Source organism: Vidua chalybeata, chromosome 4, assembly GCF_026979565.1.
Source record: "Vidua chalybeata isolate OUT-0048 chromosome 4, bVidCha1 merged haplotype, whole genome shotgun sequence".
Classification (NCBI taxonomy): domain Eukaryota; kingdom Metazoa; phylum Chordata; class Aves; order Passeriformes; family Viduidae; genus Vidua; species Vidua chalybeata.
In genome coordinates this window covers 4,118,947-4,140,974 of record NC_071533.1, presented here as the reverse complement: position 1 = coordinate 4,140,974, position 22,028 = coordinate 4,118,947, and the positions used below count along the sequence as shown (strand labels likewise).

Sequence of the window (22,028 nt, the reverse complement as noted above, 5' to 3'; positions counted from 1 at the left end):
TAATTAGTATGGGTTTACAAAGCTGTTGATAATGCATGTGCGTACAATATAATAATAATAATAATATATCGTAAATTAATTCTACAGAGAAATGAATGAAGTTTATCCCTGGGGAACCTTTAGAACAGTACTGAGAATCATTTCAGATCTTCCAACTGGTAAGAATATTCACTTCTTAAAAGACTGGCTGTTGTTAATAGAAAATGTCAGTGTTTTGTACCTAAACTGAACGTTGACTTTCCTGTTTGTCTCAGTTTTCAGAAACCTCTAAAAGTACAAGTTTCTCCAAAGTGTTGCAATTCAGGACTGTTGGAAATTCTGCTGTGGCAGCGTGACCACAGTATGTGTACTGTTATTTTTGTTTGAAAATAAAATTGGCAAATGATTCTCTGCATACTGACTGTCACACTTTAGAATTGGCAAATGCTTCTTGTCTATAAATTGTCTATAAATAAATGCATGTGCATAAATAAAATGTATATCTGTAATTTACAAAAGTTCACGTTATGCAAATTAAAAAGTAACACTGAAGTAATTTATTAAAATTTTCATAAGCTCAAAATCCTTACAACAAAGGTTGTTTGTGGGTGTTTACACCCCTTCAAGTGTAATGTCTAAAATTATAGTTTAAATCAATACATAAGGTTCTACAGATAACTTCATGTGCAGTGGCAAACAGGATGGGAGTTCAGCTGGGAGCATATCTATAAAGTATACTAGGTTTCTAGGAAGGTTTAGGAACAGATTTGAGAACATGCAGTATAAAACACAAGTATGATCCTCTCTGATACAGCAGATTTCATTTGTATGGTGTTCTAAAGTCCTTCTCTAACACAAACTTCCACCCCTAAAATTAGAAATAAAGTTATTCATGAAGAGATACTTCTTCCTGACTATTGATTTCAAGCCTACCTCTCATACATTGATCTCTAAACTAAGAACAAATGTAGCAGGCTTTTAGAACAAAAGCCATTTTAAAATGTCTGACGTGTTGTCCAAAATACAGCCCCATACTATCTGATATGAAGAAAATTAACTTCACCCCAGCTGAAAACAGCACAGGTTTAACAGAAGTTTCTGTTGTGGAACAGATCCACTTTTACATACCTTTTCTGCTACATCAAAGTAAGCAAGCATCAAAGAGTAAAAAAAGATGTCAGAATTCCTGTAAGGCATTTAACAAAATGACACAAATCCCTAGAAATGCTGTTATCAAGAGCATCTTGGATGTAAGAGTCCATGTGAATTGCAAATCAAATGAAGAGCAAAGTAAAATATTAATTGTATTGGAAACTCTTGGGGTAGCCCATGCTGTAGTTCAATTGCTGCTGAGGTTGTAATCCCATTGCCGTAGCTCTGCATGCGCGTGACTTGCTGGCTGTGACTTTCTCAACAGATTCCATGACTGCTCTCAGTGGCTGTTTTTAAGCAAAGAGGAAAATGTCACAAAATTCCACTTGGCTTTTGAGCTCTACGCCACTTGGAATATCCACCTGAAAAGATCCAGATTATAACTTTCTGTAGAAAACCACTGCCTATCCATGTAGTCAGCTGCAAAATCTGATTCATTGTAGATAGATTTTCCTAGGTGGTGGGATGGAAGGGAAATGGCTACAAATGACTGATGAATCATTTGTAAATATTCCTGAGGGGAATATTCCTTATTCTTACCAGTACCTACTGGCCCCTTATTCCCTCTCCAAATTCTTCCCAGACAGTTCCTTCGGGACAGGTAGCACAGAGCAGCTCCTTCCATAGGGGCCACAACACAATCACAAGAAAATATGAAGTAATTGCCCAGAGCCCACAGCAGAAATTTCCTTCAAGGGGAGAGGAAGCTGTTGTTGTACTCTGAAGTTTACCACCAATTTTGCATTTTTATGTTCAAGCAGCCAACTTCTGTATTTTTCTGAAACTTGCACAATGATATGTGCTGGTGCTCAGCCAGGAGCTGTGCAGAAATTGCATCCACGGTGTTGGTTTCTACATTCTTTTGAGTAGACACACTACTGTAATACCAAAATAAACTACCACTCTCTTCTGCTTACAGAGAGAACAGGGGGTTGGAAGAAAGTAAAGAGGACTCTAATGAAGAAATACCAAATTTTGCGGCTTGGACTCCAGAGGTGAGAATGATCAGATTTAACAAAAAGGCTGAGGGGTGAATTGTGACTAATATTACCCTCCTTAATATCCACCAGGTCATGGCAATGTCCCCCTGTAGTGACCTCTGCAACTCTACCGTAGCTCAGGAGCCAGCCAGTACTCACTTGAAGCAATATACCTGTGACCAGGCATTTTCTGACTCATTTTCCCTCAGCTACCTTATTGGAAGGAGGAAGTTTAATCCCAGACATTGCATGGAGATGGGATAGGCCTGAACTTCAAGCCAGTGGTGAGGAGGGCGCACTTGAGGTTTTTTTCTGTTTGTTTTGAGCATAAACAGAGTAGGCCTTCCATGCTGCTTCACAAAATTGATTCACACCTTTTCCTTTCCTCTGATAATCAAGGATTTTTTATCTCCCTCCACCTAAATATTCCCTTGCAAACTTCTGAAGAAACTGCAGCTTTACTAAGGGTCCAGTAGACATCACACTGGGTACCACCTCACCCCAAAGTTACAGGCCTGCATTTCAAAGCCTCCTTTGTCCACACCTTTTTGGTGAATGCTGAAATATATAAGTTTGGTTTGTTGTTTTTTTTTTTTTTTTTTAATCTACAAAGCCAATAGTAATAACAATAAAAACTTGCACTCTTTCTTCTTTTAGGTTTCAGACAGCTCATGTATTAGGTTTCTATAGCAGGGTGGTTGCAGTGAGAAGCTGCCAGAAGCTTTCCCTGTGTTTGATGGAGGCAATGCTAGCCAGCTCTAACATGGGTCTGCTGCTGGCCAAAGTAAAGCCCATCAGCAAATGGTGGCAGCACCCCTGGAATAAGAGGTTTAAGATGGGGGAAAATCATCAGCTGCACAATTGCAGCTGGAGAGAAGAGTGAGTGAAACAACACTCTGGGCACTGAGGTCAATGAAGAAGGAGGAGGAGGAGGAGGAGGAACCAGGTCAGTGTTCTTTCACATGGCTCGTTCAGAAAATTAGCAGAAGCCAATTCATCTGCTTGGGTTTTTGCAAGGCTGTGTGGAACTAATGCAATGGCAATCCTCTTCTAAATTAGACCAAGTACAATGACATTGTTTGTGGGGGATTTTATTGTATTCCACTGCAAATGAGGCAGTACTTTCAAAAGAATTCAGCTCTTTGTATTTCAGTATCTTAACTAATCTTGGTGCTGTCATATTATTTTCAACAAGCAGGCAAGTAAGTGGTAAACTTTGTTACCCATCATTTACATGTCAAACCAAGCACATTTTATCAGCATTTCAGCAACCATCTAGTTCCTTCATGAACATGTAACAGAAGTTTTTAAGTGTCAATTCAGATACCAGCTGCCACATAATAATTTTTAAAGTATTTAGTCACAGAAAGAAACATCAAATAGGAATCTAGCTGCACTGATTGCACTGGAGTTGCAGTATGTGTTTCTAATACTTTGTAAGCAAGTAGAGAACGCTTCAGACACTTAAAATAAACTGGGTAAAAAAAAAAAAAAAAACAAAAAACCAAAAAAACAGCAGAATAACTTGTGAAATACTTAAAGTAATGATTATTCAACTATACCCCATTTGTCCCAATAAATAACTGCAAACTGACTTAACTCTGTAAATTCTTTAATACACAAATGTTTAAATGGACAGACCAGTATCTTGGCTTTTATTTGTTTTAGCAGGTAGGTTTATTCCTCATTTTTCATGGAGTGTTGCTTCTCTAAATTATTTCACATCAGATGTGCACTCTATTTTAGGATAACACAGATAACAAAACCAGTGTATAGAAAAGCAAGGAACATCATCAGAGGGAAAACAAAATTTATTCTGAATTTAAGGACAAACAAACCCAACCACTTTATGAATGGGCAATGTTAATTAAGTCTTATGACACATATCAAAGCACTTAAATTCAGGTACTTTGCATTAGTAATTAATGAAGGGATTCTGGGGTACATAACTACTGAATATTAACACTGTTAAAGCCAAATTAAGTCCAGTATTTCTCTGCTGTCAGCATAACATTGTTCCTCAAGAAATCTGTCATCTCCAACTGGTTAAAACAGTTAATTACATGAGCTTGTAATGAAACCATCAAAATCTTTGAAAGAAACTTCATTCCTTGCCAGTTATTTGTCTTCAAACATTCTCACTCATGTCATGCTAAAGAAACTGCCAAGGAAGCTGTTGGCTGAACTGGTTTGGTGACTTCTCGTCTGCCTGGTTGCTGGTGGCTCCAGAAGGTGCCAAAAGGAAGGTGCAAGATGGAGTTGGATCACTGAATTTCAAAAAAAAAAGGCCAATTCTGCTGTAACCAGGATGGATACCTCCTTTTTTTTTTTTTTTTTTTTTTCCTCTAGCATCGCACTGAAACATGGTAATTGTGCCTTTTTTAGGGCACTGTTACATTAAAATATTAGCTACCATCAAATGTTTGTTGGCTTTCCATTTATGTTAGTAACATTGGCTCAGCTGTCTGTAGTCTCCTAAGGCATATTCGAAAAGCAGTTTTTCTTCTCAGCTTTATCATTGTCAGCTTTGTTATCACAGGAAATTTAATAACTTCTTTGGATTTTCCATTCTTAAACTTTTTTCTATTTTCATTCCACTGGAATATAGCAGATGTTGGAATTTGTACATTTATCTGTATAGTGATGCAGTTTGCACATTTAAAAGCAAGCAGCTCTATTAATTAGCTAATTAGACTTAACTACCTATGGACTGGTTAGTATATCACTGAACTTTGTTACAATAACAGAATAATTAATCTGCCACGGTGTTAACAAATACTTCCAGGATGAGAATTTAATTGTTCTTGCACAGTCTTGTGGAAGTAAGTCCTGTCAAACAGAGCTTGCTTCTATTTTGGCAGGGTGAAAGCTTTGGTCAATAGAAATAGTAGGGTTGGTATCATATGTCTGAATTTTGCTGAAGACATTTTATTTGTAATGACAATAGATTGTATATAAAATTAACTTGGCCATAACATCTGGGTGTCAAACAGACTCTTTGATGATGAAGATGAACATTCTCCATGGTGCAGTGGAACTGAGAGCAGAACTGGCCATTTCTAAGTGTACATCAGGGACAGTCACCTCCCCCTCCTGAACTCTTTCCCTAGCCAGTAGCAACCACATGACTGCTACCTCAGATGAAGAGTCATTTCTCCCAGGACCGTGTTTCTGTCTTCTTCTGTCTTTCTGTCCTGATGGACACTGGGTACCAGCTCCATGCCAGCACCAGTTGATGAAAGGCTGGACTCTGCTATAAAGTACAGCCTGCATGAGCAGTTTGTGCCCAAAACACGGCTTTATGTTGTCTTTGGGGTTTAATTCAGCCGTATCAACATCTTTAACAAAACAAAGACACAAATCTGATCGGAAAGGAACAATCTACACCTAAAGGGAGGTCAGTGTGTCCAGTCCTTTCCTGACAACTTGGAAACCAAATAGCATTCAGAGCTACAAGGGTGGAAAATGTGTTATCTATACACACTAGTGTTCCCTTTGAGTATGATTTATTCTAGGGCTCTTCAGGTCCTCAAAAAAAAAAAACTTTAGCAGCAGGCACAAGGCGGTCTTCGGCAGCAGAGGTGAACTTCAGACATAGATAGTGTGGGGCATGGCAGAGAACAGGCACAGAAAAAGGGGCTGTGGCAAGAGGGCAGTGTCACCTCCTCTGGTGGATGGCTTCCTTCTGGTTGAGACCAGAGCCTTTTGACACCCAATTTCACAAAATTCTCTGAGCCGCACGATGAGAAGGCCAAATGTTTCGAGGCAGGCAGTTAAAAGGGGAATCTTAGAATGGTTTGGGTCGGACAGCACCTTAAAGATCATCTCATTTCAACCCCCTGCCATGGACAGGAGCACCTCCCACTAGACCAGCACCATCCCAACCTGGCCTTGAACGCTTTAAGGGATGAGGTATCCACAGCTTCTCTGGGCAACCTGTGACAAATGTCCATTGCCTCTCCACCCTCCATACTGAAGAATTTTTTCCTGGTATCTAATCTACACCTACCCTCTTGCAGTTTGAAGCCATCACTCCTTGTCCTATCAAAAAGTCCCTCTCCAGCTCTCTTGCAGCCCGTTCAGCCACTGAAAGGTGCTACAAAGTCTCCACGAGCCTTCTCTTCTTCAGGACGAGCAACCAGAACTCTCTCAGACTGCCTGCAAGAGGAGGCTGGGGACCCCAGAGCTGAACGCAGCACTTCAGGCGGGGTCTCTCCGGAGCAGAGGGCCAGCACCCCCTTCCTCACCGGCTGCCCACGGTGCTTTGGATGCAGCCAGGACCGCGGGGGCGAGCCCGCCTCGCCGGCTCGGCTTCCCCTGGTGGTCTCCCGGCACCCCGAGTCCTGCCGGGCAGGGCGGCTCTCGGTGCGCGGCTCTTGCCCGCAGCGTCCCCGCGGAGCGATGCCGGGCGCGGCCCCGCCCGCGCCCAGGTGCGGCGGGGGTGGAGGGGGGTGGGGGGCGCGCAGCGCGCTCCCCGCGGGGCGGGAGGAGCGATCGGCGGCGCGATTGTGCGAGAGGCAGCGCGGAGGGGCCGGGCCGGCGTTGATGTCACCGCTGCGGCGGGAGCTGCCGCCGCCCCGGGCCGCAGCGGCCGCCCCTCCGCGCCCGCTGGAGCGCGGCTAGGCGGCGGGGGCCATGCGGCTGCTGCCTCCGCCCGGTGCCCGCCGGTGCCCGCGGGGCTGCGCCGTCCGCCGCGGCGGCCGGGCACGGTGGCGCCCGATGCGGGCGGTGCGTGCGTGAGCCAGCCCTCAGCCCGCCGGGCCCTGCTTTTGTCCGCGCCGGGAGCATGTGGGTGAACCCCGAGGAGGTGCTGCTGGCGAACGCGCTGTGGGTGACGGAGCGGGCCAACCCTTACTTCATCCTGCAGAGGAGGAAGGGGCACGGCGGCGATGGCGGCGGCGGGGGACTGGCGGGTAAGGGCGGCGCCCGGGCCGGGGCCGGGGCCGGGGCGGGGCCCTCGGCGGCTCCCGGGGCGCGGGGTCCCTCCGGGGCCGGGGCGCGGCCGCAGCGGCGCTCACCGATGCTGCCGCCCGCCCGCCCGAGCGCGGGGAATGCGCCGAGATTCCCACGCGGATTTACGCCTGGTGTGGGGAGCCCGCCGGTGAGCGATGGCTCCGCGCATCAGGGTGTGACTTGCCCCCGGTTCCGGGAGAATTTTCTTTGCCGGACCTTTGGCAACGCGTTCCGTAAAATAAGGCAGTGTTGTAATTCAGAAATTTACGATTTGCTTCGGCTCGTCCGTGTTTTCCAGGTGTCCTTGTGAAGTGTGTTGCCCGAATGCTTTGTTTCCGACCGCTGGCGGCTGGAGACGCTTTTGTAGAGGTTTGGGTCATACTCATCTAGCTCTTAATAATACTGTGCATAGACGTTCATCGAGGTCTTCCACCTTTTCTTAGGCAACGTATATGTATTTATATGAGAGTGGAGATACAGAACCCAATGGTGTTTCCACTGGTATTTCTTGAATTGGTACAGAATAATCAAGCTACTTCTCCTGAAAGCTGTGCTTTCTTCTTTATGCACTCCCGTGATAATTAGTACTTCAGGCTGAGCAAAATAAACATATGGACTGCATCTGTGTTTGGTTCAAGGCCCTGTACGTGTTTACTGTGAGATTAAGTGTTTCTTCAGACCTTCAATGCTCTATGGACTTGTAAACAGTTCATAATCTAAACTAAGACACTGCTGTGAAGTGTGTTTTCATGTTAGACTGCTGAGATCTTCAGTCAGTGTTGTGTTGATAAACTACCTTATTCTTGTGTGGGAAATGACCAGCCGCCACTCCACATTGGCTGTAGATTTCTAAATTTATTTTACAGACTTTTGAAGTGTGGACAGGATTGATAAATCCATAAAAAACATGTTTTGCCTCAAAAGTTCACCCCTGCTCTTCTTACTGAAAAGTTTTGCTCAGGCTCTCCTTTCATGGATTACCCCCTGGACTCTCAAGGTCTGAAAAGACATTCTTCTACCTTTCTGCCTTTGTTATCTTCGAATTAGAGATGGTTTGAGATAGCCACCAATTTTCCAGTCATTTCCCAGTTATTGGGAAAGCAGGTTGGGAGTTTGGGGTTCTGGTCATCAACCTGTTTGCACAGTGCATGCATTCCTAAGTCTTCTTGCAGCTGTATGTGTAATAGTCTGATTGGTGATGCCACTTTACAGATGGAGAAGACACTTTTGGAAGACTTTGTCCTTGTATGGAAGTAGGATTCATAAATGTGTGGGGTTTTTTTTTTTTGGTTTTTTTTTTTTTTTTTTGTGTGTGTGTGGAGGCCTGCAGCATTTGCTGGCGGTTCAGAATAGAAAAATAGATATTTGTTTCTGAATTAGCCCCCTGCCTTTTAGAATATTTAGAATTTAAATATTTGTGCACTGTATCCATTATTTTAGTACGTGAATGAAGTCTGTATAGTCTACAGATGAGTATTTAGAATGTGAAATTCTCTACATATTTTGAAATCTGTGGTCAATGTAGCTCTTACTAGCTGCTGTGGCATTGAGGTACAGAAAAGGGCTGGTAAAAAGCTGTAGCTTTTTTCAGTATGTTGCCAAAACTAATCAAACCCCTGTAACTGACTAATTTATTAGAGTTGGCAGTATTTAAAGGAACATATGGGAACTTAACAGACCATGTGCTGAAATGGCAGGGGCTTGTCACACAGTGGTCAACAGAAGGTGGGAGAGGGAGGGATGGATGGAGTCTCCAAGCCACTCCCAATGTAACAGGCACGGTAATAAATGGAACTTAGGGTTTTTTTGTTGTTGTTGTTGTTTATTAGGTTTATTTATTTTTTTTCATGGAAATGCTGAAATTTTCTGCTGGCTCTTTTAACACCTGTGGTCTGCCAGTTGAGGGACAAGGAAGGTGGAGAAAGCCAGTGGATTGTTCTTGGTAGGAAAGACTGGTTAAAAGCAAGGTATTGAGAGATCTAGCTGATCCTGAGTTAAAGACTAAATCTGCTGACATGGTAACCAGGATACATAATTTGTAGTAGTTATAGCATTTAGGATGACCCTTTGGAAGCTCCCTAGATGATACTGATCTTGTGACAAAGGTGGAGGTTACCTGGTCAAAAGTAAACAGGGGAAAAATGAACTTCTGGTGTGGTGGGTTGGGTTCTTTTTCTCCTTAATTACCCTTTCTGTAGTGACATAATAGTGAAATTAGCTCATAATATAATGTAAGAAGTTAGCCACCCATGAATCTGGTATAAATTTTGGCAAGGTTGCTCTGTGGGAAGCTAACGTATGTGTCCTTGAAGCTGACTAGAAATATTGTGTACAAGATTTTTAACTAGGGATGATCTCAATTCATATTTGCAAGAGAGGATGTAAACACAGCTGTCTTTTTTTTTTTTTTTTTTTTTTGTGATCTAACTTTTGCTGACTTATACTCCCTCATTATTGACTCTTGAAGTCATTTGTCTTGAATTGTAGAATGAGAATTGGCATTGAAATTGGTGAGACTGTGGGTATGATGGCATTAGATGGCTTCATCATGTAACTTGAGCACTGGCTAGACAATGAGAAGCATTGATTCTCTGGCATTGCCCTCAACTCTGGGTTTGCCATGAAACTCTCATCACCAAACTGACCAGGGTTAAGTGTAATGCCCTTTCTCTCCATCTGTGAACATGGCAAACTTCTTTTGGCATGTCTCAGTGTAAAGGCAAGTATTTTATGTAGCCTTGGGGGTGAGTGCAAGTACTTCTTGTTGCCTTTATGTTGGAGCAGAAGAATAGTACTCAAGTTAACTGTTCTCCTGGATCCACTCCGAGTGCCTCAGTGCTTTGCAGGAAAAGGAGTATCAGTCACTTTGGGGGAAGGGATGAAAAATCAGCCCTTTCTATGCTGGTTTTCTCCTCTTGGCCTTGGTTTGTGAAGCAGTTGAACAGAGAAACTCTTATTTAAATACTTGTTTGGAGGCATTTTCTCCACTATATCGTATTGTAACAAGTTAGGAGAATGATGATGATCTTTTAATGCATTAGGGCACTGCTGATTAGCAAGTCCATAGATGTAATCTCTGCTAACAAGGTGTATTAGATCAATGGTTTACTTCAGAGATACTGCTTTTCTAATAAGCAGTGTGGATCCATTTTTATACTGAGTTAGGGTCTGGACTCATTTAAGTTATTGTGTCAATGTCATTACTAGTCACATCAGTGGGGCTTTTCTTCGTAACCATGGCTTAATTGAAGGGTTGTTTGGATTTTTTTTTTTTTCCTTTTTAAGAAGGAGAAAATAGAAAAGATTTTAAATTGGATTTTAAATTGGATTTTCATAGCTGTTCTGGAAACTCACATCATCTTGCATCACTGCATTAATCTCCAGGACAAGACCAAAAAATGTACTTTTCTGCTTTAAAAGTATTTGATGGTTGATGAGCTTTCTCTGTAATTAAATTGTTTCATGCCTTGCACATAATGCCATGCCCATATTTTGCTTCTATGTGACCCTTGGTCGGGTGTTTCATTTTCCTTTTGTTCACCAACAGGGAAAAAAGTATTTTCCTTCCTCATATTCTTCTTGCTTCCCTGGGCAGCCTGGTAGTTTGTATTAAATAATTCCTTCTCCAGAGGAATGTGGTATAATTATTTCCACAACAGCCTGCATCAGCTGTAGCAGAGGCATTTGGACAGAACATGAACCCAGATCTCTACCATCATTTGGGCACTGTGCCTTGTATGAGAGTATTACTTCTATGGATGTAAAGATCTTGAACATGTCATAAACTTTATAAACAACTAAAAGGTCATGTTATCAAGTGTATCTTGCATTCAGATGCAACAAATAGGTTTAAAAATGCCTCTTAACTGCTTTCTGCTATACTGTGATAACGTTTGACAAACTCTCCTACCTCAAGACATTATGGTAAAGGAATTATTGTACCTGGTAATGGATGGCAGAGCGATGTATTTATTCACTTGGAGCTTACAGGGAGAGAGACTGAGGCTGTCGTACACTTAGCTGCTGGCTACTGTGCTCCTTTTGCCTGTGTACATTTGTGTGTGTGAAGCAGAGATGAAATTCTAAGTGACTTTGTTGAAAATGTTATTGTGAGATCTCCGAATCCCAAGGGAAATAAGTTGTTCTTAGCAAGAACTGTTTTTAGAAGTGAATTATTTTGCAAATAGGGTATATGTGCTTACAGCTGGGACAGTGCCTGTGTGAGAGATGCAGTAGGAGTTGTAAGTCCATGTCATGTTGCCAAGAATGATTCAAATGTTTAAGCAGAAGAGAGCAGATGGAAATATGCTGACTTCTGGTGATAAAAGGATCTGATGAAATACTATTTCTCCCCAGATATTTTTGCAAAAGGAGTTGTCATTTAATTTTCACATCGGAAGGGCAAAATGGAGAGGTTCTGAGCTTGACGGGCTGATGTGACGTATCAATGTCAGATCTAATATAATTTTTAATACTGTGACAGTGTTCTAAATTGAAAAGCTTTTCTGCAGCCTTGCTGGACAGCACAATTAGTATTTCACATTTGGAGCTAAGATTCTGTCTTGCTCGCAGCCTCTCAATTCAGAGGGTTGAGGAAGAGATTACTTGAAAACCTGTTTATGCATAAGATTTAGAAAAGCTTTTGGCCAGTTGATCATCTGCCTGAACAAAGTGTGGTCATGTTTTAACAAACTTGACGCCTCCTGCCTTTGTTGACTCAAGTAGTTGGGATTTTGCCTGTCAGACTCGAGTACAAAGCATGTGCTTTCTGATACTTGAAATACAGTGGTTTTCAAAATGGATGCAATTAGCATAATGGATAGGGATGGGCAGCCTATCCATCAGCTTTCCATGACTGTTTTGGCACACAGAGTGGAAGCTGATCTCTTCTGCTCTGCTTGCATTTGTCAGTACACCAGATCTACTCTGATGCTCTGAGCTGCTCCTTAGGATCTGCTGTGCGTGTGTTTACTTCTCCACACCAGTGCATTTCCACTTCAAGGAACATGCAGATGTCTAGGGCTGAATTGGTGTTTGATTCCCCAGACTGACTCACAGCCTTTCTGTTGAATTCCCAGATGCTTTTCCCAGTTCCTCACTTCCTGCCTAATGCTTCTCTGCATCTCCAGCTCTTCTGTTGGCTCTAGAGACAACATCTCTTGTGCCTGAGATGTTGCTTGGTCTAGCTTTGCTTCTCTAATATTTCTTGGCCAAAGACTTTCCTTGAATGATATTTTATCTCCTACACTGTGAGCAGTGTGGCCTATTCCAGGCTGCTGAGCTGAGCTGTCTTTTGCCATTTTTGCCCTTGAAATAATGTTACTGTTTGATACGTGGAATTCCAGGGTGGGCCTGTTCTTTCTCCTGAGATCTCTGTTTGTAGGAAACCCAGTTGGAAATGTTGCACAGGATCACAAGATAGTAAGCAATCAGTCTAGGCCACTTACTAATTTTCTGTGTTACACCAGAGTTTGTATTGGTTACAGGGTTTTGTTATTGTTCTATGGTCCCACACTGAAAGGTGTAGAAGAAGTAGCACTTCTTCCCATCAGTTTCCATATTTCCATCACTCCACTGTCCAGTTTTTTTATGCATCCTTGTAAGAATGTATCATATTTCTCAGAGGTTTGGGCCCTTGATAGTTTCAATTAGATTCCTTCAGAACTAAAAAAGGTTCCACAAAGTATGCTAGCATATTCTCAGATGTCTTTGGAACTTAATTTGAACGTGTATTCTCATACAGTATTTCTTATTGTAAATATTTTGTATAGGCAGAATCTCCTTGTTTTTATCTTTCACAGTATCACACTTCATATGGCTTTTCCAGAGACAGGAGTTGTCTCTGCCATTGATTTTACTAAAGTATGATGATACAATGTGTATAAAGAGCTGTGAGCATTTGACTGAAATCGTACTTTTCTTCATCTCATTGACTACAAATCATACTTCTGTTATCTGATCAGTGTTGATATTCAGAAATTACATTTGCATTTTTACTTTAAATCTGGTGCTTAGGTGATCTTGAGTTCTAGAGGACTTCTTCCAAATCTTTCTATTTGTTTTCTTTCTAAAGGAAAAGTAGTATTTTCTATGCTGGATTTGTGATTACTTTTTTCCTGAAGTTTCCAGATAGGGGTGTTTGAATTTCTACCGCAACAGTAATCTTGGTTTCAGCTAGTACATTTTTAATGTTTTGGATTTTACTGTGCTTTCCTCATAATCTGTCTTGTTCTTCCCCTCTGTTTTTTCCAGTGTTTTATCAGCCAAAGTTATCTTCTGTTCAGCATTGTTCATTTCCCTGGTAAAGTGTCTCCTCTGATCCATTTGCAGGTATTCAATCAGAACTGTGAAAATTTAAAATTCTCTTTTTCTGAAGCTATTGCTTCTTTTCAGATTTAGTTTGTATTTCAACATGCTTCAGGACTGCTCCTTCTGAGTTCAAGCTGAATTTACTGTGCCTCCTTCAGTCCTCAACTAAATTCAGCTTACAGTAATTTTTCTTAGGTTAGCAGTGGTGATGTTTGGAGGTTTTTTTCTGTTTCGTTGTTTGTTTCTTTTTTGTTTCTTTCTCTGCTTGAGGACAGAGAAAGTAACTACTGGTTTTGCTGCTTTTCTTACTAAATGTCAGTAGAGTGACAATTCTTCCTTAGAATCAGTTTCACTGAACGTGTTTGAAAACTCCTGTGCAAATAAAAGGGTGGCTGGACAAATCTGTGGTTTATAGAACTGTGTTGGTAGGAAGAGAGAGCAGCAAAGGCGGACATTGGGGAAAACTTAACCAATCCTATACATCCCATTCTTAATTATTTAAGAAATGTATATATTTGAGAAATAGATATAATTATTAATTTATTATTTAGTTAAAGAATATTAATTGTTGTAAGTCCAGAGGAAGATTTTGGTTTTCTTGATACCACATTAGATGCCCATATAAGCCACATGGGAAGACAGTTAGAAAATAAGTTAGAGGTTAAATAACCTTCATTTATGTTAATGAACAACTATTTAAAAAGTGTAGCCCTTCATGAAGTTTTAAGGGCAGTGTTCACAATGAAGAGCTTATATTCTTACTTTTGTGAGTATTATTGCCAGTATTGGAAGTTTAAGACTCAATTATTTTTGTGTGGTGTATAATATTTTCAATTTATATAGGCTTTCCTGTGAAGTTAAATCAAGTAGCATTGACCCTCCCTTTTAAAAGGATTTGTCCACAGTATTACCCATGGAGTTCAGGTTGTTGCTCTAGGTTGAGTTTTGACAGACAAGTAATGGGATGATCTCATCCTGTAATAACAAATGAGAGAGCTAATCACATAAATTGCCTTGAGAAAGAATGGAAGAGTGAGGATTCATTATCCTTACTATGAAAAGCAATACCTAGTGCTGTATGCTTTAGTTATGTGTTGTTAGGAGTTCTTGTTTTTATAGCTCAGGAAGCAACGCTTGAACTTTAGGAAGAGTTTATTCATTGTCCATTAAATCAATATAAAACGGAATGCTCAGGGTGTAAATATGATTTAAATCAACCCTATTGATTGAAGCTTTCTTAAAGATCAGCTGACATCTACAATCTGAATAGGTGCCATGGGTGTTTCAGGTTTATGACCAGAGCTCATTATGTGTCCATCTTGCTTTAGTGGAAAGAGGAGTCATCAGCGTGCTTTAAATACTGAGGACCTTTTAAGCAGTATGTTTTTGATTCAGTGTTGGAATGTCACAGTGCCTGTTTTGAAAAGTTCCTGCTTGTGACACATGTGACGTTCCAAGTTTTCCTGGTTGTGGTGTTGGGCTCCTACACAAATAGGCTGCTGGCATCCATGAGACTGTTTGAGTGATAGCTCGTGAGCTTGACTCCAAGAGTCACAGCCTGACCTGTATTATATCTCAGCTCTTTTGCAGGGTATTACTTTGTATTTACTCTTTATGCTAAAAACATGTGTGCTCTTTGTTTAGACTTTTTTAGATAAAAATCTACAAACAAAAGGTATTTTGAGGTACGGATTCATGCCAACCTAGCAGGAGGATGAGGCAGGGCAGGGCTCTTCTCCCAGGAGCCATGTGAATAACATGTGTTTGCACTCTGGCAAACTGGGGGAAGGGAGGGCACAGCCACCAGTGGCACCAGCTCCAGGGTGACATCCTTCAGCTCGAGGCAAGGTGTGACACAAGTTCAGCCTGTGTCACTGAAGGATGGATGTGTCACAGGTCCCTGGTGTGTGCTGAAAGCACCTCTACTCTGAGGTTAGAAATGACTAGGAAGCATCACTGTCTGTTACCATCCCAAGCTTTTTGGTGCTTGCTGTTGCAACAAAACCATGGCTGCCGGTAGTTCTTAAGCTTTGAGGTGTCATTATTTATTATAATTCATTGGCTTCAGTGTTTCAATAAGGTGCACTAGAGGTAATATATAATCCAGATCCTCATTCTTCAATATGTAATCCAATTTACTTTGAACAGGTAAAACACAAAAGCTCTCAGATATAATACTGCTGTGAGGAGGACTGTAGAAGGGTGATAAAGACTGCTCAGTCTTTGTGCTTTTAAATGAAAACATGGCTTTCTGTGGAAAAGGGTTAGTGTTTGTCATAAGAAAATCCTTTGCTAATAAAGAGTCAGTTCATGTGTACAGTGCATAAACTTGCTTTTCCCTTAAAAACACCAGTAACTGATGTTTTACAAAGACACTTGCAAGTTATTATGAAAGATGAAAGAAAGAAAAGAAAGAGAGAGAAATATTCCTGCAGTAAAGAACTGTGCCATGGATATCCAAATAGTCACAGATATTGTGACTTGTGACAGGTGTTCAAGTCTATGTACTCTGAGTTGTGCATGCTTAAAATGTACCAGGTTGATTCTACAGGTCCTCACTTGATTTCATTTCTGCTTGTGGGTAGTTTGTAATCAGTCTGGACTGTAAGTCATCTGGAATACTGGTCTCTAAAGAGCAAGGACTGCCGTGGTGCTTGGAAGAATCTCAACTGGTTGAAGCTATTGGCTTAGTTTACAAATGAAGATAACCTATCTTTCTGAGAAATACCCTTTGGTGAGATAGGAGTAATTTGTGAAGGGGGTCTGTGTTAGGGAGGCAGTCAGGCTTCAAGTGGTCATAGTCCCTTCTAGCAAAAAAAAATAGGCTAAAAATTGGTTGCTGTTGTAAAGATACAAGTAGAGCACACCATACATTAATTAATTAATAAAAACTACTCATCTCTATTTTCTGCACGGGTTATAGGCTCCCCCTCCAGCTTATGACTAAATGTGCGCCGCCACTGAATGTGGCCAGATAAGTAAAATGTAGTGTGATTTCTTCCTTCAGCACAAAGTGCATCAGGTAACTGAACCCCTTTTCCAGTAATTCCCTCTAGTGCATTGTATGTCCTTCCAGTAACATGATGCAAGAGCAATTGCCCAGGCCCTCAGCCAATTGTGGCTTTGTATTCCCTGGTTCCAGATATTACATGTCATTATTTTTCCCCTATGTTTTGCAGAAAAGAAAGAGAATACTGATCAATCTTCTGAACCTTCACTTTAGAATTCAAATTTGCAAAAGAGGAACCTGACTTTATTAAAAAGTTGTATCAAGCAAAGTGAAGGCATTAGGCCTCCCTTTTCCCCTCCTGCCCATGTATAGGTACGGTTGCTCTAGAAATTTGGCACGTGTGTGTGATGGGACTGTTTGTACATAAATGGTTACTCATGCTCGAGTGCCTTCAGGATTGGGGCCTTCAATTAGCCAGATGCTAATCCTACAAGTTATACCATGTGCTTTAAATAAACCTCATCTCATGAAAACCTCTTGCTTCAACAAGGGCTTGCTGATTTAGTATTCGTACACTGGAAATTTCTCCCCTTACTTCATTATGCAGTCAGAAACCTGATGAAATAATGGGAAAAAAATTGCAGTCAGTATAGTCCTGTGATTTGATGCCTGGGTAAATCACTGGCTCTTTCCCAAGGGCCAGTGTAATATAAGGAATGTGATTCTTGCTTGCCTGTTTTGTTTCTATAGAAACTCAGTTACTTAATCATGTCTGAAAAGGTACTTGCTACATTAAGAATTCATGAACTAATGAACATTATTAAAATTCTCTTAATATTTTTTTTTAATTTTCATTTCTACTTCATGTAGAAAATCCTCAAACAGATTATCAGTACGAGCTGCTGTGATTTCATTCTGGTTGCATCACATGTCTGCATTGTGAAAAAACCCAACCAAACAACAAATAGCCAAACCAAAAACAACCAACCCTGACCTAACAACACGAAAGGAACAGTTCATGAAGGAGAGCAAGCAGGCCCAGCTGCACAGTTGCACAGGTTTTCATGTGATAAAAACACATGCTTTTTTTTAATATCACACATATCATCTGTCAAAACAGCTATTGCATGATACAAGTAAAATGTTACTGATAAACTGTCAGATGCAGTTATCTTGGTAAGCTCGGATTTGAATTTTCCTGCAATGTTCTGGAATTCTGTCAGATTTCTTCCTTTGACCTCACTACATGGTAATTTTTTCAATTTGTTTACTTAAAAGCCCCGACCAACTCCTACTTACTGCACCATTGGAAAGTATTTTTTGTTTTCTTTTCCTTTCCTACCTCCCATCTGTTGTTTCAGTCACTGCTGGCTCCTCTCTTTTGTTGTTTTTTTTTTTTTTTTCATAGTGCTCTTCATTGTTCTTAAATACATTGCTCTGTCTTACAGCGTTTGGTGGCACAGGGCGATGTTCCTCCCCTGTCTATCATATCCAGGGGAGAAGAAAGTAGGATGGGAAGTTCCCTTGAACCTGATGTTGCTGTACAAGTCAGTAGGTTTGTTCTGACTTCCTGATCTTACCTGCATATCCCAGTTTTTACAGAGCTCCAAGAACTAGGGGCAGAATTGTTTTGCTGGACCATTCACATGCCAATGAATGTGGAAATACAATAGGAAGAAAGAAGCAAGCATGTTTTTAAAGAATACAGGGAATGAACAGTGTTTCTTATCTCAGAGAAGATTGCATTTGGCCAGCATACAACTTTATTTAGATATTACATCATGCCTATTGCATATTTATTACTGTCAGTAGTCATGTGAAGCTGAAAAGCAAAAAGAAAAGATTCCTGCTGTATTTGCAGCAAACCCAGATGATAAACAAAGTGTAGTGTCTGGCTTGGTCCCCGCTTTACGTGTTTGAGGATTTTGCCCTTGGTTGAAGTGACGTGAGCTTTCTGGGCCAGGGCCATAGTGCATTTGTGAAGTTCAGATGGAGAGAAAAAAAAAATAATTAAAGGTACATTTTAACCTACTTCATTCTCCTGAGTTTGAAAGGAGCCAGGGTGTATCTAGAAGGGCTGGTGGAGAATTATTCAGAGGAAGCTTGTCAGCGTACAACCAGTAATCAAAACGTGTGAGAGACGAGGGGCAACTAAAGCTAGTGAGACCACTGTACATTGGGATATTTTACACTCATATTTTGTGTTTGTATCCTATAATTGTCAGATAGCTTTATAGCACACCTTACTAATGGCCTGATGTTGTGCCCAGACTTGTTTTTCATGTCTTGCATAATTCTTGGATTAAGAAGTGGCGCATGTTAATTCATTGAGCAGAAAGAGATTACAGTTGATCCGACCTGAGAAGATCTGTATAAAACAAAATACAAATAAAAGAGATAGAATGGGGGAAATACAGAATCACTGGTAGGTGGAGTATTTCTTAGTATCAGTTTCAGTTCACATTTGAGGGATCTACTGAGATGGAAAAAGGATCTACTGAGATGGAAAAAGGGTACTGCTTTTATATCTTTATGATGCACAGCACACATCTTAAGGAACAGCAAGGGAAACAGTATGTGTATACCAGTTATGGCAGAGAAAAATGAGGAACTAATAAAACGATGACAGTAAAAGATGAACACATGAGACTTGAAAGGAGAAGAGAACTTCTAACAGGAGAGTTTTAAAATGTTTTTTGGTGCATGCAGTTTATTTCAGCTGTTTGAAAAAGACCTCTAATTTCTACCCCAATAAATATTTTCACCAAAAAAAATCTCTGAAAGTTCATCCATTTGTTGTTTATACATTTCAAAATTTTTTCCCCAAACAATTTTCTGAGAACTTCAACATGAAAATTTAAATCTGACATCGCTGCAGGGGAGATGAAAATTCTTTGTGGAGATGAAAAATGGGAAAACTTTTACATAGTTTAAAAATAAATAGGTGCTTCTTGCAGAGAGTTTGGGAGGGTAGAGTTTTGTTTTATGTGTAGTTTATTATAAAAAGAGGATCTAGAATTTGTGGAAATATAATTAGGAATTATTGGTAGGTTTTGTTATGCGACTGTTGGTGGCTCTCTCAGTAGCAAAGAATTTTCAAAGCTACTTCTGGAAAACAGTATAGCTTTGTCTTTCCTCAGTATCCTTTAATTTGAAAAGCAGCTTGACTCTTAAGGCATTTTGATCCTTCCTACCCTAAATAATCAGACTGTTAAGTAGCACAATTATTTTCGCTGGAAGTCTTTAGTTTTACCTAGCTGACATTCAAGTGTTGAACCCTTATAGGATGTATTGTCTGGGGTTTCTTGTTGGTGTTGGAGGAGGGTTTGTAGTTGGTAGGTTTTTTACTGCTCAGGGTTCCAGCAGTGTATGAAACACAGAAAATAACTAAATAACTTTTAAACATGATTGTATAACACAACTACCTTCTGCTTTGCTTCAATTTGCCTGTCTTTATGCTGGCATTGATGTACATTAAAGAGCTGAAGTCTTGTTGAAGCTGAAGATGTTTCCCTGTTAAATCACTCTTCCTCTTTACAGCCTGAGACAACAAGCCTGAGGATGAATATGTAGATCTGCATTTTGCTGTGGAGGGTGAAATGGAATGAGGAGGAGCTGCAGAGCATTCTCCTGTGGGATCTTGAATGTTCATCAGAATTTCCTCTTCTACAGGTCTCCTTGTGGGTACTCTTGATGTTGTGTTGGACTCCAGTGCCAGAGTGGCACCATATCGAATCCTCTACCAAGCACCAGACTCCTTGGTCTACTGGACAATTGCCTGTGGTAAGGACAAATGCACTGAGGTGGATTTTTATTCTCCTGGATACTGTGTCACATAACATAATAAGAGAGCATCCTTCCTGCTGAGCATAGTCATGTCAGGACAAATAAATGGGTCAGGATGAAAACCTGCTGTAGTGGTAAAATTCAGTGGTACTGTAGTTTCTGCTAGTCAGACTTTGAATGCCAGCATGGGGGGGATGTGTTATGCACAGTGACTGAATGAAACCAGAAATGGCCGTGGCGTAGGGATGAAACATCTATTATTTCCCACTTTTCTTCTCCCAGAGGTTTTCCCAGACCAGCAGTACCCATTCCTCTTTCTTGCATGCTCTTCTCCATGCCCAGGGCTCACTCCTACAGCACTTCTAAAGTGCAGCATTCCTGGGTGATGGGATGTCTCTAGAGGGAATGGTGGGAGGAGTACCTGGATTACAGCACCCCAGTTACCCCGACAGGGCACCTGGCTTCCCTTGCAATGGTAACCAGGAAGAAAGTGCAGCCCCAGCACTCACATAAATACTGAAGAGCAAGCAGTGATGCATTTCCTGTCTCCTCCAGGATAAATACCATCTAGATCTCAGGGATGCCCTACCTCCTGGATGTTTATTTCAGACAGTGTGTGGTCTTTCTGTATATGATGTACTTAGAATTCACCAAGATGGTAGCTAGGTTAAAGTTAACTACAGAAGTGGATGTTCTTACATAGATGCAACAACTTTTAAGAGTTTTGGTCTTCAGTGCTCCAACTTGGACAGATCTAGCTGCTCCTTTTGTCATTATAGTAGTGAAAACAATTGAGTTGATATTTTTGTACATTAAATAGGATTTTTGCATGTATCAGATCCTGTACTAAATGCTTATTTCTGTGGTCAGGTACCTCTTGCAAGTAACATAAAACAGAGTGGAGTTAGTCTCTGATTTTGTCTGCTGTCTCTGAAAATAGTGTCTGGAGTTAAATGAACCAGCAGAAGATCCAGGTCATTTAGCTTTGATTGGCCAAGCATGTCAGGTCAGATCATTGGTTTGATAGTATTGCTTTTCAGTTTTAGCAAATGCAAACTTCAGTGCAGCTCCTCCAGGTCAAACATTTCACTGGTAACACAGGTTTTGGCAACAGCCGAAACTCTGTTAATTTGGAAGAGAATTGAGAAGAGAGAACAAATGAGAAGTGCATACATGCCTATCATCTCTTTAATGGCCTGGTTACCTCCAGCACTCCCACTGCTGCCTGACATTCAAAAATATTGGTTAATGATGCTGTAGGCCTCTTCTCGACTAACTGTTGCCACTTCATTAGTGCCCATTCTCCCAATGAAATTTGACATTTAGGTTATTTGGATGACTTTTCCTCCAGACAAATAACCCCCTTGAGAAGGGAAGAGAAGGAAGAACAGATGAAGGTTTGCTATAGATCTAATAATTTTAGTTCAAACCAGGCTCTGGATTTTGCAGACACTCTTTCAAAGAAAATAGCATATCACAAAGCTCCCAAAAAAATAGTGTTTCTTCAAAGACCCTTATACTGTGCATGTATTCAGAAATTATTTTTAAGACTTTGGAAATAGGCCATATGACTTTTCTTTAGATTTCTTTACATGACACCTTTAGATAATGACTGTAATTTTATACCTACAGTATGTCCTCAAGATAAGCAGGGGCATAAAATGGAAGGAAGAGTTAGGAGTTATAGCCCCAGAATAAATAAATATATCATACATGTAGAAATTTATGGTGCTGCTGAACAGTGAGAATTTTGCTTTTCTTCTGAAAAAGATATTGCGGATTTTGTAGAAGTACAGTACTCTGTCTTCATTTAAGCTAGTATTAATAAACAGGCTCTTCAATTATGAATCTTAGCCCTAATAGAAACTGCTAATGTAGTTAATGTGTATATATATATCTGTGATTCTATTTTGTGGAGT

The 22,028-nt window shown here is 40.8% G+C and overlaps 1 protein-coding gene across 1 annotated transcript in view; it reads left to right on the top strand.

The window, feature by feature from the left end:
- Positions 1–6,828: 6,828 nt before the first annotated feature.
- The window catches only part of TBC1D9 (TBC1 domain family member 9), a 45,067-nt gene continuing 29,867 nt past the window's right edge, over positions 6,829–22,028 (top strand). Inside the window, exons 1-2 of the mRNA XM_053941237.1 lie at positions 6,829–7,024; positions 19,996–20,106. Coding sequence (XP_053797212.1) covers positions 6,898–7,024; positions 19,996–20,106 — 238 coding nt within the window. The 5' untranslated portion in view covers positions 6,829–6,897. The remainder of the gene's footprint in view (positions 7,025–19,995; positions 20,107–22,028) is intronic.